This window comes from Cetorhinus maximus, chromosome 15 (genome assembly GCF_964194155.1).
Source record: "Cetorhinus maximus chromosome 15, sCetMax3.hap1.1, whole genome shotgun sequence".
Lineage (NCBI taxonomy): Eukaryota > Metazoa > Chordata > Chondrichthyes > Lamniformes > Cetorhinidae > Cetorhinus > Cetorhinus maximus.
Window position 1 is genome coordinate 92,314,020 of NC_135893.1, and position 20,856 is coordinate 92,334,875.

At 40.3% G+C, this 20,856-nt stretch overlaps 1 protein-coding gene across 1 annotated transcript; it reads right to left on the minus strand.

Annotated features, from left to right (window-relative positions):
• Positions 1 to 767: 767 nt before the first annotated feature.
• LOC144690967 (bifunctional apoptosis regulator-like) lies at positions 768 to 20,856 on the minus strand. Its single transcript, XM_078558905.1, has 9 exons — positions 20,733 to 20,856; positions 16,460 to 16,620; positions 12,432 to 12,769; positions 9,870 to 10,068; positions 8,043 to 8,209; positions 7,180 to 7,324; positions 5,885 to 6,061; positions 4,478 to 4,677; positions 768 to 1,759 (listed from the first exon to the last, which is right to left on the minus strand). The coding sequence occupies exons 3-9, from the start codon at positions 12,752 to 12,754 to the stop codon at positions 1,567 to 1,569; spliced, it is 1,404 nt and encodes a 467-aa protein (XP_078415031.1). The 5' UTR covers positions 12,755 to 12,769; positions 16,460 to 16,620; positions 20,733 to 20,856; the 3' UTR covers positions 768 to 1,566.

Consider the following 20,856-nt stretch of genomic DNA (forward strand, 5'->3'; position numbering starts at 1 on the left):
ATTTACAAGGCACAAGTCAGGGCTGTGATGGAATACTCTCCCACTTGCTGGGACGAGTGCAGCTCCAATAACACTCAAAAAGCTTGACACCATCCAGGACAAAGCAGCCTGCTTGATTGGTACCCCATTCACCACTTTAAACATTCACTCCCTCTACCAGCGACAGAGTGTGTATCATGTACAAGACACATTGCAGCGACTCACCAAGGCTCCTTCGACAGCACCTTCTAAACCCACGACCTCTACCACTTAGAAGGACAAGGGCAGCAGATGCATGGGAACACCACCATCTGCAAGTTCCCCTCCAAGCCACACACCATCCTGACTTGGAATAATATTGCTATTCTTCCACTGTCGCTAGGTCAAAATCCTGGATTTCCCTTTCTAACCGCACTGTGGGTGTACCTACACCACATGGACTGCAGCAGTTCAAGAACGGGGCTCATCACCACCTTCTCAAGGGCAATTAGGGATGGGCAACAAATTAATAAATTAAAACAAATGGCGATTTTAAGAAGGTTTCACTGAAGCAATGCAATTCACTACTGTATCCTAACCTTTAGTGAAATGTAGCCCGTTCATCAATCAGGTTTAAAGAAAATAAACAGAAAATATTGAAAACGAAAACAAACGCCCCTTGTCCTTGAAACATCAGACTTTTTCAGATGTTGACATTCCTACTGTATATTTTCTTTTCATGGAGAGGCAGATATAAACAACAATTGAATATCATTTTAAATTTCCCTGAAAAAGGCAAACTTACATCATTTTAAAAAAACTCAATTTAATCACTTTTCAGAAACTGACAATTTCAATGGTAGGAAACAAGATTGCAGGTCACCATTTACATTCATTCAATCAGCTATATTGCTTTAACAATGTGCTATTCCAGTATGATTAACCATAAAAGAAATGCAAAAATAGAGTTTATTCAGCAAATTGATTACAAAAATTCACAGGTTTTATATTCAACTTCAAAAATTCAAATCAGCCAAATAAATTATTTATGAAGACAAGTGTTAAATATAGGAGTTGAAACTTTGTCATCTGTCCACAATTTACATTTATGATACATGATGTACTGTAGCCCTTGACATACAAGAAAACGTACAGGGTGACTTGGCACATGTAGTTTGCAGAATTGCAAGTGTTATTGTACTATACAAAAAAAACTTCTCCAGATGTAAAAGCAATTACTTTCCTGGGTGAAATTTGAGAGGTGGGAAACAAAGGAGAAATGTAGAAGTTAAAAATGCAGGAAATCAGTTGCGTAAGGACAAGATTATGTTAATTGCAGTAATCAGTACTGAAGAATACCCTTACAGAATGGTAATCAGTCCACAGTCATAGCATATTAACTTCTACATAGCTGAACAAAGGAATACAGATTTAAGATTTGAGTTCTTTAAACTCTGAATTATACAGTCATTTCTGAACATTTGCTTCAGTATGTTTGCGCAAATGGCTAGAAACTGTGAAACAGTATTTACAGATATGTACACCATTAACAGTTCTTTTGTAATAAATTGTTCTTGGGCATGACAGCTCCACTTTAGTCACAAATATTCATGGTATTTCAGTTTCAAAACGCCGGACTTCCTTGACCACCAGGTCAATATTTATAATTGGATTGAAGTACAAAGCCCAGTAAAATAAACAGTCACAAATAAATTGAGGAATTATTGGCCACAAAATAGCAACAAGGATTCCTTGGCTTGACACCTTCCAGAAATGACTCCACATTTTCTGAGGAATACTCCTAGAAGAGAATATTGCAATTATTTGCATAATCCATGGATTAAAAATATTAGAATACTAATTTATTTAAATTAAATTGTAAAATTGATGAACAGGATGTGGGATTTGAAGCTCAGCTCAGATGTCAAACAGGACGTCAAAGTAGTAAATGGTCCAAGACAGCAGCCACGGAGGGGAGCGAAATCAGTTCACAAGGGAGAAGAGTTTGTGGTCAGAACCGAAGATACCAACTTTTGAAAAAGCTGTGATCATTCGAGATTTGATATGAAACAACCAGCCTGACAACACAGACAGTCAAAGGGTCAAGTGAATTCATTAGTATACACAATGTGAAAGCTAGCCCTGTGTCACAGATGATGTTGCTGAGGTTGTAGATGAAGAGGATGGGACCATGGATAAATCACTGGATCAGGAAGCAGATATGCAGGAGAAGACAGACAACCATTGATGGGAATGCATTGGCTACATCTGGATAGGTAGGAATGGAAGCATGCAAGGGTAGTCATTTAGATCTAGTCAATTATATCAAATACTGGAGGATCACTAGGGAAGCAGCACTAAGCAAACTGATGGAGCTGTGGCTTGACAAGTCTCCAGGTCCTGATGGGCTTCATCCTAGGGTCTTAAAAAAGGTGGCTAATGAGGTAGATGTGTGGATGTCAATTTTCCAAAAATTCCCTAGATTCTGGAAAGGTTCCAGACTGGAAAGTAGCAAATATAACACCTCTATTCAAGAAGGGAGACAGACAGAAAACAGAAAACCATAGGCCAGTTAGCTTGATGCCTGTTGTAGTGAAAATGTTAGAATCGACCAATAAGGAGGTTATAGCTGGGCACTTAGAGAAACTCAAGGTAATTGGGAAGAGTCAGTCTGGTTTTGTGAAAGGAAAATCATGTTTAACTAATTCATTGGAGTTCTTTGAAGGAGTAACATGTGCCGTGGATAAAGGGGAGCATGTCGACGTGCTATATTTGGATTTCCAGAAGGCATTTGATACAGCCTCATCAAAGGTTACTGCAGAAAATAAAAACTCATGGTGTAGATGGGTAACATATTAGCATGGATAGAAGATTGGCTGGCTAGCAGAAAACAGAGCTTGCATAAATGAGGCTTCTTCCAATTGGCAGGATGTGACGAGTGGAGTCCCGCAGGGATCTGTACTGGGGCCTCAACATTTTACAATTCATAACAATGACTTAAATGAGGGGCGTGAAGGCATGGTAGCTAAAGTTGACACAAAGATAGGTAGGAAAGTATGTTGTGAAGAGTACAAAAGGAGGTCGCAGACAAATATAGATAGGTGGAGTGAGTGGGCAAAAATCTGGCAGATGGAATATAATGTGGAAAAATGTGAAGTTGTTCACTTTGGCAGGAAGAATAAAAAAAGCAGAGTAATGTTTAAATGGAGAATAGCTGCAAAATTTCAAGATGCAGAGGGATCTAGGCGTTCTAGTGCATGAGTCACAAAAAGTTAGTATGCAGGTACAGCAAGTAATTAAGACGGCTAATGGAATGCTATCCCTCACCATGGGAGGAAATGAACATAAAAGTAATGATATTATGCTTCAGTTATACAGGGCATTGGAGAGACCACATCTCAAATATCGTATGCAGTTTTGGTCTCCTGATTTAAGGAAAGATGTAAGTGCGTTGGACGTAGTTCAGAGCAGATTTACTAGATTGATACCTCTAATGAGCAGGTTGTCTTATGAGGAAAGGTTAGACAGACTGGGCTCATTTTCACTGGAGTTCAGAAGAGTGAGGGGTGACCTGATTGAAGTATATAAGATCCTGAATGGTATTGACAAGATGGATGTGGAAAGGATGTTACCTCTTATGTGTGAGTCCAGACCAAGGGGGCCCTGTTTTAAAATCAGGGGTTGCCCCTTTAGGGCAGAGATGCAGAGAATATTTTTCTCTGAGGTTTGTCTGAATTTGGAACACACTGCCTCAGAAGGCAGTGGAGGCAGGGTCATTGAATATTTTTAAGGCAGAGGTAAATAGATTCTTGTCATGCAAGGGAATCAAAGGTTATTAGGGTAGATAGGAATGTGGAATTCAAAACACAAACAGATCAACCATTATCTTATTGAATGGCGGAGGAGGCTCGAGGGGCCAAATGGCCTACTTCTGCTCCTATTTCATATGTTCATATGTTTGTAACAAGGAGGGCAAGAACGTATGATGTAACAGTCATAAAATGTCATTCATGATTTTAGTTAGGGTAAATTTGCAAAAGCCCATGGTCAGAAGTATATCAATAAAAGTTAAATCAGTGTAATAAAGCTACTTGGGAATACAAAGGTGGCAAGATTCACTACTCTGATGAATATTTATACTGACTTAATTAGAAAATTATTCTAAAGCTTTAAAAAGGAAATCTTCAATACTGAACATATGGAATTTGTGTAAGAGCTTCTTTAAAATACATGGCTAATTTAAATAAAATTAGACATCACAACACTTAAAGGTAATAAATTCTTTACAGAACCACCGTTAAACTCCCATTTTATTGTTCCTCTGTACCTCCTTCCCTTGTTACCAGTCTTTTACGTGATCTTTTAATATTCGGGGAGAAAGGAGGCCAAAATATAGGTAGTATTATAACCGCTAGATTCCCACACAGCATTCAGTTTTTTGCGTACTCAACTTTCAGGAGAGAATCACTTTCAGTTACTCATTAACAACACAGTAGAAGCAGCTTCAACTCTTATATACCTGAGTCCTCCTCTTGACCAGAGTCTCCAGAATGCAAAGCCTTCCAAGACTGATAGAAGCATTGCATTCACGATTATAAAACGTGATGTCCAATAGTGCATATCCAACCAATCCCAAGCAAATTCAGCAATTAACTGATATGGAATCAGGGAGTATTTCACAAGGAACTCAGCCCACTGCTTCAAGCTGATGTCATCAGACTTTAAAAACAAAGATTGGCAAAGTAACTGTACACATTCAGGAAAAATATAGCTTTCATAAGTGAAATTTCATAATATATTTCAGAAGATTTGCTCAGTAAACAACTGTAATGTCAACCCACTTATAATAGATTCCAGCACCTAAATAGATATGTTCATCTCATAGCACAGCAGTGACCAATAAAACTGAAGTTCCACTAGATGCTCACTTAGGAATCTCATGTTATAATTTACATCTGCAGCCCTTGGCCTGGCGAGTGAGGAAATGGTCTAGATTAAGTTCCAGGTTACTGTCCAGTAACTTAAAAATCAACATTGACATTATGCTTTTAATGTCAAAGATTTGGTCCAATAGGAACAAGCAAAGAGATGCTGAGCCAGGAAGAGAGCACATGCGATTAGGAGGGGTGACCAAAAAGGTTAAAAGGAATGTTTTTTTACACTGGAGCGGGGTTGAGAAATTTAGAAAGGAAGTTGAGGGTATGACCAAGACGGTACAAATCAGAGGACTGGAGCATTCAAGAGGGGATATCATGCTGACTTGCAAAGAAAGAATGGGGTGAGCTAATGGCAGAAGTTATAGAAGATGACACTGAGGGACAGGCAGCCAAAATAGGTCAGTGAGAATGAGAAAGTAGTACATATGGGAAATTTAGATGAGGAGAGAATTGCACACTCAGTTGAATAAGGCTCTTATTTTCATTCTCTAGTTCACACAAGACAGACAATTTGGTCAAGTATTGGAGTTGCCAAGACCTGTGAAACCATACCCAAAGTAAACTTTCTATGAAAACCTATCAAGACATTCAATGTAAAACGAAAAGATGGCCAGTTCAAAGAAATTGAAAACATTGGAGTTGACAAATTATGCTGCAGCTGTGCATAGGGTAACCTGCTGGGAGGCACTCCTACAAACCTGAAGGGTAAATCCAAAAATAACCTTGGAACAAATCAAGACTGACCTCAGCTCAAATGCAAGTGTGATGCCATGTGCAAAGGTGAAAGGAAAGAGTGTACAAGGCTCAAACGATAACCAAAGGAATTAACTTTCATGCCTGTTCGTTAATAAGTGTTTTAATACTGCAAAAATCAAAGTAAAAAGTTGAAAACAATAACCAATCTAGTATATTCACTAATACAAATAGGTAATTTCCTTAAATGATTGTTTTATTTAAGAAGAAAGCAACAGAATCCCTGTACTACTTACCCAGTACTTGCGAAAAATATCTGCATCCTCAGTCATCTCAGTTTTCTCAGGAGAAATGGTATGAATAAGTGGGAGAAATAGTTCTGAGTAATCAAACAGGTAGAGATACAGCATGGTCAACCGTGGGGAGCTCTTCAGTGCATACAGCAGAAACAGTGACTTGCCTACATGCATTGCCTGTATTTGACAGCAAGCAAAGAAAAAATACTTACTGAACTTAGTTAATTTTAGACAATTAAAACCATGCAGAGGATAAGTGAGAACACCAATTAGCCAATCAGAATATAATGTATCTTAAAAAGTGCAACCTAAATGTTAACACATTAAGAATCAATTAAAATAGAAGTACAATGTTATATATCTCAGACTGATGACATCAAAACGCATCTCCTATGGCACAAAGCTCCCTCTCTAGCACTGAGAACTTGAGATTAACAAATTTATGCGTTGAATTTTACAGTGGTGGGGGGGGAAAGAGAAGATATTGCTCGCCCCGGGGAAGAAATGTTGGACGGCAGCTGAGCTATGTTAAACAAAACTACCAGCAGCAATAATGCGCTGTGGGCCGGCAAGAAAGAGTTAAGGGTAGAACTTCAGCTTCTCAGTGGGAGCAAGTCCCGCTCTCGAGGCCTGTCGGCTAACCCGAGCGGCCTGCAGTTCTAGCAGTCCCAGCACCGTTAGAACTGAGTAGTGGGACCACAAGCAGCTCCATGAGGAAGAGAAGAATGACAAGGCAGGCCTGTTTGAGCAGGGGGGAATCGGACAGCCTAGGGAGCAGGGTGAGGGGGCAGGTATTGGAGGCCAGGCGGCAAGGAACAAAGGAACAAGGAACAAACAATATCATCTTGGGATGAAGGTGCCCCTGATGCACACAGAGCATCTTCCAAGGAACGTAACCCACCCCACCCCACTTCCTGCCTTTTAAGCAGTTCATTTTTTTTTAAAATGGCCTGCCCACACCAATCGTATTATGGAGCAGGCAGTGTATTATTCAGGTCAATTGGCTTGGTAACAAGCTCAATTGACCATAATTATTTATTTAAAAATGGCAGGCAGGCTGTCAATTTCAACGCTTGCCCACCTGCCGCATTATGGGGAACTGCCCTGGGATGGGCAGGAAAGTAGTGGGCTTGCCACCCTTTGTATTTTACGCTCCCCACCGCCAAAAACACATCTGGAAGGGGGCCATAAAATCAAACCCTACATCCCTCATCAAGGAACATGCAAAAAAGATAATTCACTGCACTTCTGGAAAAAAGACACTAAACAGGCTGTTTCATTTCAAAAACAGTTACCTTGTATTCCCAGAGATTCTGAGGGGGTTTCACTCCAAGTGCTTTTACATTATCTAATTCCATTAGTATGGCTTTTCTATGAAGCTCTCTCTCAATGTTGAAAGGAGGCTTTGAAAACTCTTCTTCGCCTAGAGTCAATAATAGCCTAAAATATATTTAATGAAAGAACAGAAAGCTTTGAACAAACAAACTAAACTAGAGATTTCATTTTAATGTAATTTATTAAATCTTCTGTCAAATCAGTCTCAATGTGCTGAGATTGAACACTATTGTCCACTATACTGCACTGGTCTAACCTTATGTTAAAAGGTTATATCAGTTGTTTTTACAAAGAATAAAATCAAATCCTAAGATAATTTAGATTCTTTTTATTTTGGATCCCTTCAACCAAACAATTCTGTTCAAGTCCAAAAATAAATAGGAAAATTGCTCTTAAGTGAAAAATTATCTTCTGAAAACCACCTATACTGGAGGTAAATTTCATTCCAAACAGCCAGGACTTTGATAGGGGAAGCTTTTGACGAGCAGTCTTGTCAATTGAAACTTTGCAGTGCAGAAAATGGCTTCAGTAGGGGAACAATTTCCCATACAAACCCTATTACACATAAGATAGTGAGATGAATGGCCTAAAATATTGATATTTTAAGAGTTCACTGTTTGGATTCGATGAGATGTATGTCTCAACTCCACATAGTGCGAGAGAGAGAGAGATTCCAAATTACTATGGTATAGAATTATAGTTCAGAAGCATCCTCCTGAAATTCCTTTCAATGTTACTGTTGGGAGAATTGCCAAAGGCCCAAGTCCACAATTACACTAGAGACAGTGACTTTGTATAGTTGAATTCAAAAGGTAAGCCTCACCTTCCATTAACTTCCTCCTCTAAAAACCTCTCCTTGTAAACAGTAGCCCATTGACCCAACTGTTCTAACCAGAGAGTCACTTCCTTTGCAGTCCATTTAGTCACCGGTTTGTGTACGAGGAGATCTTTTTCAGTTTCTCTACTCCAGAGATAAACTAGAAACACCACCTAGCATAAGAAATAACCAAGGCAAAGAGCTTCAGTGCTAATATCCTATAATAGCAATTTAATTAGCATCACATTTTTATGTCCTGCACTTAAGTATTCATAACTTTGAATTTACAGTCTGTCCTCTTTAAATTCAATGTTACTGTGTACCCGCTAAAGCTGGAGAATGCAGGAAATAGGCAAACATTAAACTCAGGGTAACACTTTTTCTTAAAATCAAGAGAAACAACTCTTTTCTATTGTAAGGCTGGTGGTTTTCACCTGGGCACTAACCAGCCTTTGATTTCCTTCCTCATTCAGATGAACATCTCGTAAAATTGGGGACTATAAGCATAGGACCCCAGCTGTAGTGTATAAGCTTCATTAAGTGTGAATGATTAAATAAAAACAATCAATATCATTTGGAAATTTATCAGGATCAGTACAAAGTCAAAAGGAACCATATTCAGAAAGTTTAGGGATAAATACTGCTACAGTCAAGCCCACTTAAGTGAATTGAAAACTAAATGTTTGAGAATAAAATCTTCAAGCATAAATCCCCTTTCCAATTTTTACAATGACTGCTTCCCCATCAAAAGGAATAAAACAATTAATTTCAAAATCAAAATAGAAAGGATGCTGGAAATCTGAAATAAAAACAGAAAATGCTGAAAAGCCTCAGCGGGTCAGGCAACAGCATCCGTGGAGAGAGAAACAGAGGTAACAATTCAGGTCGATGACCGCTCATTGAACTAATAGTCTTCACTAAAGCCAATGTGTTAATAAATAGACCGTCAAAAACACAAATTCTTTTAACAAGCAGTTTTTGTCGAGGTGTGAAAATTGCCTAGGTAACCAATTCAGTGATGTTTGAGTCTTTTTTACCTTATCGAGTGCTAGGGCTCAAAAACTTAACAATTAATCCGGTAAGTGCTTTTAGGCAACAAACCAGGTCAGATACTCTGTCTTACTAATGAAAAAATGAAAGCCTCTAAAGAAGGTTCTCTTGCTGATGGGGTGATTGTAATAGCAACGCAAAACGGACAGAAAGTTTCTCACTAAGATAAAAGCAAAATACTGCAGATGCTGGAAATCCGAAATAAAGGCAGAAAATGTTTGAAAAACTCAGCAGGTCTGGCAACATCTGTGGAGAGAGAGAGAAAGAGTGTTAACATGGAGTCCGTATGACTCTTCTTCATATTGTCTCAGTTGTTTCACCTTCTTGGTTAAGTTTGGTGAATGACAGCCTTCTAAAAAATTGTAGTGCACTTTAATTTATATATTGTAATTGCAATTAAATTTTCATTCTATTTGGCTTTGTGCCAAACTTGATACAACTGTTAAATCAGATAAAAGAATAGAATGATTAAGTGATAAAATAATAATGCAAAATCATTACCCCTTGAACAGTTTTCCTCCACTGCAGAAATCAGTTTGTTTACTTAGTGGAGGACTAAGTAGTGCAAACGGGGTATTAATCTTTTTTCTACCTTTCATTAAAAATACATTTATAAAGCGATTATGCATGCTGCAGTAATTTTAGTAATCATATCAAGAGGTTGGAAAACACGTCATTTAGTAAATCTTCCGAGTACAAATCAAAGATTATTTAATCACTCAACTGGAGTCTAAAATGATGAGTATGCATACCAATATAACAGGACTTTAAACAGATACTTACTGCCACACAGGTTAAAGAAGTTAGCACTCCTGAGAAAAAGCCACCTCCTCGTCGCCATTGCCCCGAGTTATTAAAAGCTCTTGACTGTTCATTACCATATTTCTGGAAAGCCAAAATGCTATTTGAGATTTTTATGTTGTTCTGTGTCTCCTCCTGTCGTCGTGCGACATCATCAGGGAACAGCTTTTCAACAGCATCCCTGGTAAGGGTGGGGACACAAAACAAGGCAAATATACATAACTTAAAGACGTGAAAGCATTTGACTGCTTTTATAATAGAAAAACAGAAGCTCGAGCTGAAGGGATAGCTGCCATAGTTCAGGTCATCATGAAGGATGAAAGAGATAAATCAAGAGGTAACTAGAATTAATAGCAATTACTGGCAAATCCTGTAGGTCTTGTGCATTTTCTTGCGGGTGATTGGTTATGAAATGGATTATAAGAATATAAATCTCTATAGGCACAATTTTGATTGGAACAGCTTCCTCATCCTCTGAATGGCTCAGTTGGTAACTGCACTGCCTCAAATGACATTGAGCCATACAAGGTTCAATTCTTGGTCTGAGCCACATCCACAAAGCTTAAGCCAAGGTTGCAATAATCGGCTCCTGATCACCTCCTCTGTCCACTCCCCCCAAACCCCTGAACTTGAAAGTCCTCATGTTTCGGCATTGGCTGAAGACATAAGCTCAGCTGTTATATCCTTGAAAGTCCAAAGCCTGTTAAAGCTCACTGCTTAGGCTCAAACATCAATAATGCTTAATTGGAGCAAGACCTGGTGGACTGCCAGTGTCCATGCAAATTTGCCCCAGCAGTAGTCAGTGCTATTGGGAGACAAGAGGTAAAAGAAAATTGAGGGAAAAAAATCCTGGTAATGTTGCAAAAATCCAAACTGTGTAAATAATCAAATAGTTCAACATTTAAATGCTTGGATTAATATCCTATCAATTTGCTCTCAAAAGAAAAACAAATTAAAATAGTTAGCCCCAGTAGAAAATTCAATTATTAGAATGTTCAGGCTGCTTACTTTGCAATGGAGACTGAAAGACAAAGCAAATGGGAAACATGAAAAATTCCAGATCATGACAAATAGCCTGAGTTCCAAAGTTTTAAAAAGGCCCAGTGCTACATTCCTCCACAGTCCCTTTTACAAAGTGAAGCAGAGAAAAAAAAAACCTCTCTCAATTGCCAGAATCCTGAGCACTGTTGGATTATACCAGCCAGCTTGAAAGGCCAAGAAAGACTAAGGAAAGACTGGCATGAAATCAAGTTAAGCAGAGGAACATTCTCATAGCATAGTTATGAGGAGGCTCACATCACAAGACCAAAAATTCCAATGTCCAATTTCAATGTTTCACTCAGTTCGAATTCCCAAACAAGTGAGAAAACAACAGCAATGCATCCCCCCTATATTGATTCTTCAAGCAAGATGAAGGAACTAGATCAGACAATAATCATGACCAAGATTTAATTTAGGGATGTGCACAGCCTTTGTATGGAGACTTTGAGTGCATAAACGGTCATTTAAACAAAGATCAAAAAGTTGTTTTCAAGTTGAATTAAAATGTCTATTCAAAGAATTAGATCAACATTTGCAAAGTTCCTAATCAATGAACATGAAATATAACAATAATCATAAAGCAGGAGAGGGAGTCACAGCTAGAACTTTATCAATTCCATTCCCCCTGTTAAAAAAACAAAACCTACTTTGGTAATGTTCATATACAATTTGTAGAAAAAAGTGCATCTACTAATGCTTTTATATTCAATACGTGGATGTATTATTTTTCAGCAACGTTATGGCCAGTACTGATCGGGGGATTGTTGAGATTGCTAGAAAGACAACCACTTTCAATTGAAATTTTGAGCGCTACAATAAAAATGCTTCAAGACCGTTTCCAGGGTCATAAGTGGACTATAAAGTTTCATATAAAATTGAGAGCTGTGCAATACAGACAGTGATGCCTGGTGATCAGCTGAACCTTTGTGCTAATTCCTATTCATTGTGCTTTGAACACCGTGTTTGTCCATGGAACAAAGAGAATAAAACATTTTTATCTATCATTGATCAATGATAACTGCTGCTCATTGGCCATGGCAACCATGTGGCCACGATACATACAATGACAATGGTATCATAATGCAATTTCAGCTGTTTTTCTGGCTACAAAAAATTTAGTTAGCAGAGTCACTTACAGACAAAACATAAATTGGGAGTTTAGTACAACAACTGACGACATTGCTATGAGTTAGCTAAAATAAAGCTACCTTCAGACATGCTGACAAAAGTGAACTACTAGGTCTGCAAGTAAAAGCTAGCACAGGGAAAAATAATGCACCTGTAAGCATACAGTAGAAAAGTGAATCATCATTAAAAGTTTTGAAGATTGTCAATTCCACAGTCCGAAATAAAAAGCAAAAAGCGCATGTAGGTATTTATAAAATTAATTACTTTGATTATATATAGCATTTTGTTCCATTTAATACAAAATTCATGTCATTTTGCCCTGAGCTTCTGAATGATATTTTGTTCACATGACAAGATGCTTTCAAAATTCCATACCTTAAGACAATGTTAACTTTAGGAAATCCCTCCCATTTTTCTCTGCATTCTGGGCATTCTGTTTTCCTGGAAGCATCCCACCACAGTGCCAAGCAATGTCGGCAGAAACTGTGTCCACAGTTTAAAGTAGTTGGGTTTACTAAAATTTCATAGCAGCAATGACAGGAAAATTCATTGGCAGAGAGCTGACAAGATGGCTCTGGTAATGTACTGTCCTCCAGCTCCTCCCTCTCCAGTTCCTTGTATTTTTGCCTATTGCGGAATCCCACATCACCCTCCATTTGATCACAACTGAAGCTTTGCAGGCTTGATTTTCTTCTCATCGCAGCAACAGGAAGCTATAATTAAAAGTGTATTAAGACATATCTCATTTGCATTGTCAACTAGAGGAAACAGCTTCATTCATTTCAACAACAAATTGCATTTATAGAATGTCTTTACAGTAATAAAACGTCTCAAGATGCTTTACAGGAGTGTTCTCAAACAAAACTGGATACCTAGCCAAATAAGGAGATATTAAAATCGATGGCCAAAAGCCTCTTGGTCAAAGAGGTTTCAAGAAGCGCCTTAAAAGGAGAAAAGAGAAAAGGTGGAAGGAAAAAATTCTAAAATTTAGGATCTTGGCAACTGAAGGCATAGCCACCAACGGTGAAGTGATCAAAATGCGGATGCACAAGAGGTCCCAATTGACAGAGCACAGAGATCTTGAGTAGCTGCTGTACGGTTGGAGGAGATTATAGTGTTAGGGTGGGGTGAGGCCATGGAGGGTATTGAAAACAAAGATGAGAACTTTCAAAATCGAGACTTTGCTTACCCAAATCCAACGTCAGTCAACAAGCACAGGGAAGGTGGGAGAAGGACTTGATGATAGTTAGGGCACAGCAGCAGAGATCTGGATGACTTCAAGTTTGCAAAGGGTAGAATGTGGGAAGCTAGCCAGGAAGGTGTTGAATAATCAAGTCTAGAGTCAACAACGGCATGAACGAACAGATGATGAGCTGAGGCAAAGGTGGAGTCAGATGATGTTGCAGATTGGAAATAAGCGATTTTAGTAATGTTGCAGATGTGTGGTCAGATTTCAACTTGGGGTCAACTATAACATTAAGGTTGTGAACAGATTGGTTCAGGCTCAGACAGTTGCTAGGGAGAGGGATGAAGTTGATGGTAAGAGTTTATGCCAGGGATTGAAGACAATGGCTTGTCTTCCCATATTCAGTTGGAGGAAATTTCTGCTCATCCAGTACTGGATGTCAGACAAGCCATCTTAACAGTTCAGAAGCTTGGAGGGGTCAAGAGATGAGGTAGAGTTTGGTATTCGTCAGAGTACATATGGAATCTGATTAGTTTTCTGATGATGTCAATTAGCAGCATGTAGATGAGAAATAGGAGGGGAACACCATCGGTAACGGTGCAGGAGCAGAGGCATTACAGGTGGCTATGAGTGGATAGGTAAGAATGGAACCAAGTGTGTGCAGTCCCACCTAGCCAGACAATGGTGGAGAGGCATTGGAAAAGAATCACATTGTCAACCATGTCAAACTCTGCAGACAGGTCAAGAAGTATAGTTTACCCTTGTCACAGTCACATAGGATTTCATTTGTGACTTTGATAGGAGCTGTTTCAGTACTGTGATGGGGCAGAAACATGATTGGAGGAATTCAAACATGAAGCTTCGAGAAAGACAGGCACGGATTAGGATGGTGACAACAAGTTCAAGCCATGCGGAAAGAAAGATTAGAGCTAGGTTAGTAGTTTGCAAGGGTGGAGGGATCAAGCGTTGGTTTTTGAGGAGGGGGTGATGATGGCAGATTTGCAAGAGAAGGGAGCAGTATTTGAGGAGAGAACACTGTTAATGTCAGCTAATATGGGATCCAGGAAGGGAAATTGCATAGTCAGGAGTTCCATGGGAATAGGATTGAGAGAGCAGGAGATGAGCTTGAAGAGGGCACGAGGAGAGATAGGAAAGAAACCAGGGAAAGGTCTGAAATCAAGATGGGGAGGGCGGGAGGGAACCTAGACAAAGTTAGGCCCAAAAGGCTAGGGTGAAGGAAGGGAACAGCACAGGCAGCTGAACAGAGTCTTGATCTTTTTAACAAAATGTCCATGAGCTCCTCGAATTTATTGTTGGAGGTGAGTAAAAGCAAGAGAGTTAATTGCCCTTGTTACATTTAGCACTCAGGAGTACTGAGTATTTTTTAAGAGCTAGACTGAAACTGATATTAACATTGCAGCATCTGAAAGCAGAAGTGACTCCCTGAACTGAATGAAGCCATGATCCACTGCCTCAAACTCCTAGGCCACAATCCACCTCTAGGCTAAAGAGTTAAAACTTTTTTTTCCTTGCTGAAACCATTAAATACTCCAGGGTCATGTCTGGGACTAGTTAATGCAAGGCAATGCTTCTCTAGCTATGCTGACTACCACAACCCTAAGTTGTATAGTAATGGAATGGAATATCAGAGGTTGTTAATTCAAGTCCCACCATGGAAAGATGTGAAAATGAATTCAATAAACCTGCTAATATGTGGGCGGGCTATCACCTGTAACTCAAACTGCTGGGCTGCTGTCACCCCAAACTACTCCAGTCTGCAATATGTGGATGACTCCTAAAAGTCCACCAAGCCTCAGCTGTCAGTTGGGCAATAAATGCAACCTTGTCAATGTCACCTTGTCCCAACAACAAAAAACTTGTGCCAGTTTTTTTTCATACAGCCATTACCCACGAGCTGTCCTTATGGTGCTAATTTCATGCATTTAGTGTTGAATTACGGATAGTTTTGCACTGGGGATCTGAACCAGTAGGAATATTCTCTAAATAGGACATCCAGTTATCAATTATATTTTCCTCTCCTCCATTTAGATTAGATTTGAATCAATACCAGAAATGAAGGAGCATTGTTTATAAGAGGACGACTGCAACAAAATACGGGATGACATTAAAAGAAACTATAAATTGGGTGTATAAAAGGCAAACACATTTCAATATACTGTAGGTAAGTGTGAGTGGTGCATTTTGGTAGGAAGAATAAGGAGGCAACCTCTTCCTTGAAAAATAAGACTTTAAATGGGATAGAGACACAAAGCGTTTTAAGGGTACAGATACACAAATCATTAAAAGTAGCAACAAGGGTTAAAGCCACAAAGCCCTGGGGGTCATCATTGGAGGAATAGAATGCAATGCCTTGGAATACAAGGTTATGGGCCTAGTGCTGGAAAATGGGATTAGGATAGTTCAGTACTTGCTTGACCGGCGTAGACTCGATGGGCCCAAGGGCCTTTTTCTGTGCCGTAGACCTCTATGGCTCTATAAGCCAAGAAGTTATGTTAAAATTGTATCTAGCCTGGTCAGTTCAAAACCATTTAAATTGAAGAGACTGCCTACAATTTAAAATAACCAACCTACACCAAAGGAAAATACCATTTTGACCATTGTCAAGAACGCAAAGACAAGCTTTGCAACGCAGAATCAGTCCCCTTGTCTGAGAATTATTCAATTTCCCACAATAGTCACCTTCATGGCCTCCAACTGAGATTGTCTATTTAGCACAAAATGGCTGTAAGTTTTGTGCAGTGGACACATACCCAAAAAGAACACAGTTATAGTTACTGTCAGGATAGGTCATATTGACAGGGTTCAAACTGAAGTCAACAACACGAAAAGACGGTGCATAAATCCATGATGTGCATCAGTTTTTTATATAAATTACCCATCTAATGACAAAAACGTATTGCTCTGGTTAACATCTTGCCAATTCTACCCAGTCTTGCCTACATAATTCCGGATGCACACTATGTCTTAATGAAGTCTGAAGTGGCCGAGCAAGCTGCTCAATTGTGAAATCAATTGCAATTATTGATGAGCAATGCAACCTTGCAAGAACAAGTACCACTTGGTGGCAGTTTCCTCATTATTGGACAGCCCCTCACTTACTGTGAGCAATTCAACAGGAAATCTGCTAGTAATAAATTTTCTTTTATATAGTGTCTTAATGCACTGAAACGTCAATACATATCATGCAATAACTTACCTAGGCAAACATAACCATTATAGGCCAGCAACATTCCACAAACAGCAATCAGGTTGCCAAATAGTTGGATCAGTTTTTTGGTGATGTTGCTTAGAGGAGGAGTAATGGCCAGAATACCGGAGAAATCTCCTGTTCTTCCTGGAATTGCATCGTACATCAACCTGAATCACCAAAACAGGCAGTTATGATCTCAGTTTTCACACCTTTTCCAAAAATAGCAACACTACAATTCAATACTCCAGCAGTACAGTGGTGGAGTATAGGGTTAGATTAGAAGTCTAAATCCTAATTTGGGCCTCAACCTCACAACTTTCTGACCCAGTGATAACAGAGCTGTCAGAAAGATTATAAATGAAGGCAGCCGTTCAATTCAAGTATCTTGTAATCCTCATGAATGATCTGAGGTTTTGGGCCAGATTTGCGCTACTGAGGTGGGTAGCTCAAGTCAAGAAATTTTCCGACTCAGCAACACGCCTCAATAGAAAGTGCCCAGTCAGGCCCAATTTTCACTCCGGGGTGTAGGTGTGGGAGAGGGTCGAGCCCATCGCCCTTGGAAGCAGATGGAAGACAGCCACAGGAGTAACTGAGTGCTGACAAGGGCTGCTTAAAAGGCCTGCCTCAGTTGTCTATGACATTGACCACCATCGGCTCCCCATGCCAACTCATGCCCCCCCACCACCCCAATGGCCTCCCACACCCTCCATGCAAACTTAGGGCCCTCACACAATGGCCCCTCTCACCCTCCATGCTAACTCATGGAACTTCCATTCACCCAGAAGACACTGTACAGAACCAATGAACCTTAGTAACAATGGCATGTGTGGAGCTGCTTAAAAACACACCCATTCATAATTTTAAAACAATGCTGTTGCTACCATCCGATAAAAGTGCCAGTCAACCAGATCTTTAAGGCATTAATAACAGAAACGATAAGCACTTGACACCTCTATCTTGTGCAAATAAACATTGAGTCATTGACAAAAGAGATCGTAGAAAAATTGGTTATTATAATATCAAAGCTGTCATTTCTTCTCTGACCCTGTGTCAACAAACTCACTCACATAATCCTTTTATGAGAGTTTGGGCTAGATTCAAAGCATTCCCAATTTTGACCACATCCTTTACCTTTAGCCTAGTTTATACTGTAATAGTTAATATTCATTATTTTTACATATATTCATTCATGGGATGTGAATGTCACTGGATAGGCCAGCATTTATTGCTCATCCCCAACAGTCCTCAAATGGGTGGAGAGCGGCCTTCTTGAACCTCTGCAGTCCATGTGGCATAGGTACACCCACAGTGCTGTTAGGAAGGGAGTTTCAGGATTTTGATCCAGCAACAGTGAAGGAATGGCGATATAGTTCCAAGTTGGGATGGTGTGTGGCTTGGAGGGGAACTTGCAGGCGGTGGTGTTCCTAAACATCTGCTGCCTTTGTCCTTCTTTGGTAGTAGAGGTCGCAGGTTTGGAAGGTGCTGTTTAAGGAGCCTTGGTGAGTTGCTGCCGTGCATCTTGTAGATGGTACACACTGCTGCCACTGTGGTCTGCAGTGGTGTGTGGGAATATTTAAGGTGGTGGATTGGGTGCCAATCAAGCAGATTGCCAAGTCCTGAATAGTGTCATGCTTCTTGAGAGTTGTTGGAACTACACTTATCCAGAGAAGTGGAGAGTATTCCATCAAACTCCTGACTAGTGTCTTGTAGATGATGGACAAGCTTTGGGGAATCAGGACGTGAGTTACTTGCCGCAGAATTCCCAGCCTCTGACCTGTTCTTGTAACCACAGTATTTATATGGCTGGTCTAGTTTAGTTTCTGGTCAATGGCAACTCCCACATTGTTGATAGTGGGGGGTTCGGCAATGATAATGCCACTGAATGTTATGGGCAGATGGTTAGATTCTCCATTGTTGGAGATGGTCATTGCCTGGCACTTGGGTGGCATGAATGTTACTTGCAATTTATCAGCCCAAGCCTGAACATTGTCCAGGTCTTGCTGCATATGGGCATGATTGCTTCAGTATCCGAGGAGTCATGAATGGTATTGAACATGCAGCGAACATCCCCACTTCTGACCTTTTGGTAGAGGGAAGGTCATTGATGAAGCAGCTGAAGATGGCTGGGCCTAGGATACCACCCTGAAGAACTCCTGCAGCAATATCCTGGGACTGAGATGATTGATGTCCAACAACTATAATCAATTTCCTTTGAGCGAGACGTGACTCCAACCAGAGGATAGCTCCCCGCCCAGGCCCACCAATAACCATTGACTTAGTTTGGCTCCTCGGTGCCACATGCAGTCAAATGCTGCCTGATGTCAAGGACAGTCACACTTACCTCAACCTTTTGTCCATGTTTGGGCCAAATCTGTAATGAGGTCAGGAGCTGAGTGGCCCTGGAGGAACCTAAACTGAGCACCCCCCACCCAGAGTGCATTCTGTGCCCTAGCGTCCCTTAGTGCTTCCTCCAGGCCATGGTCAAGATAAAGGAGTCCTGTTGCTCAATTAGTCTGTGGGGCAGCTCTCCCAATTTCAGCATAACCCCCCCTCCACGCGATGTGAAGGAAGGAGGGCTTTGCAGGGTCGACAGGGCTGGGTGTGCCGTTTTCATTTTCCAGTGCCTAGGTTGATACAGAGTGGTCCATCCAATTTCATTCCTTTTTGACTTTGTAGCAGTTTAATACAACCGAGCTGCTACCTAGGCTATTTCAGAGGGCATTTAAGAGTGAACCATATCACCTACATTACAATAACCATGACATTGCAAAAGTTAAACATTGCAAAGAGTTTTGAGAGATTGAAAAATAATAAGGCCCAGCATAAATGTAAATGTTCCCACTATCACAGTCCCCTTTTCCAAAAGTCAACAGAGAAGCAGCATTTCACTTGCATTTCCCCTAACTTAGTCTACTGCATTCTTTGCTCCCAATGCGGTCTCCTCTACATTGGAGAGACCAAACGCAAACTGGGCGACCGCTTTGCAGAACACCTGCGGTCTGTCCGCAAGAAAGACCCAAACCTCCATGTCGCTTGCCATTTTAACACTCCACCCTGTTCTCTTGCCCACATGTCTGTCCTTGGCTTGCTGCATTGTTCCAGTGAAGCCCAACGCAAACTGGAGGAACAGCACCTCATCTTCCGACTAGGCACTTTACAGCCTTCCGGGCTGAATATTGAATTCAACAACTTTAGATCTTAAACTCCCCCTCCCCCCATCCCCACCCCATTTCTTCCCCCTCCCTTTTTTTTCAATAATTTATGTAGATTCTTCTTTTCCCACCTATTTCCATTATTTTTAAATCTACAACTAATACTTTATTAGTCTTTCCACCCCACCCCCACTAGAGCTGTACCTTGAGTATCCTGCCATCCATTCTTAATTAGCACTTTTCTTAGATAATATCACCACCTTCAACACCTCTTTGATCCTTTTGTCTGTGACATCTTTTGATTATCTGCTCCTATCACTGCTTGCTTATCCCTACAACCACCCCACCCTCAACTTCTCTCTCCCCCCACCCCCCCACCTTAGACCAGCTTATATTTCACCTCTCTCCTAACTATACTTCAGTTCTGCCGAAGGGTCACGAGAACTCGAAACGTCAACTGTTTTCTTCTCCACCGATGCTGCCAGACCTGCTGAGTTTTTCCAGGTAATTCTGTTTTTGTTTTAGAGAAATGTTTAACTCCCTTTTGTTAAACCATCCACCAAGATAAAGGCAAAACCCACCAAGGCTTTTATTTTAGAAGTAATTTTAACTTCAGACACCTTCACACGGCGTTACCATTCAATTCATCCCGCAGACTTTTTTTTCAGTGGGATAAAGAACTCTTAATAAATAAAGCACGTAAAAGGAATTAATAGAAAAACAAACACTCCCAACAGAACTCACACCTCACCACCTGTGCCAGCCAATGAACTTGTGCCAGCCAATGAACTCAAATCCAAGTCATTTTAAAGAAATCAACCGGAGGTGCAACCTCTGCCTGGGTGAATTTAATCAATACCCAACCATCCTTAACTCACTGATATTGCAGGTTTTTAGTTCTATAACGTAATACTAAAGGATAATTTTGTCTACAGATTATGACTCCGTGGCGATTTAAACTCAAGGGTATAGTGTGCCTCAGGCCTGTGAATAATTCCTCATTAAACATCCTGTAAGAAAATGGAGCAGATGATGGAAGTAAAAGGCAGACAGAGGCCGCTGTTAGCCCACAAGGAGAACCTTTTTTTAAATTTTTTATTAAAGAATTATTATAAAATCATAAATACCTTTCCAGATAAATTGTCTTTTCTTCATCTCAAAGCTCCAGCTCCAGCTCCCCTGCACCACATCTCTCCCTCAGGCCGCCATTAAAGTTTCAGCCCCAAAAAAAACCTCCCCTTCCCACCGGGC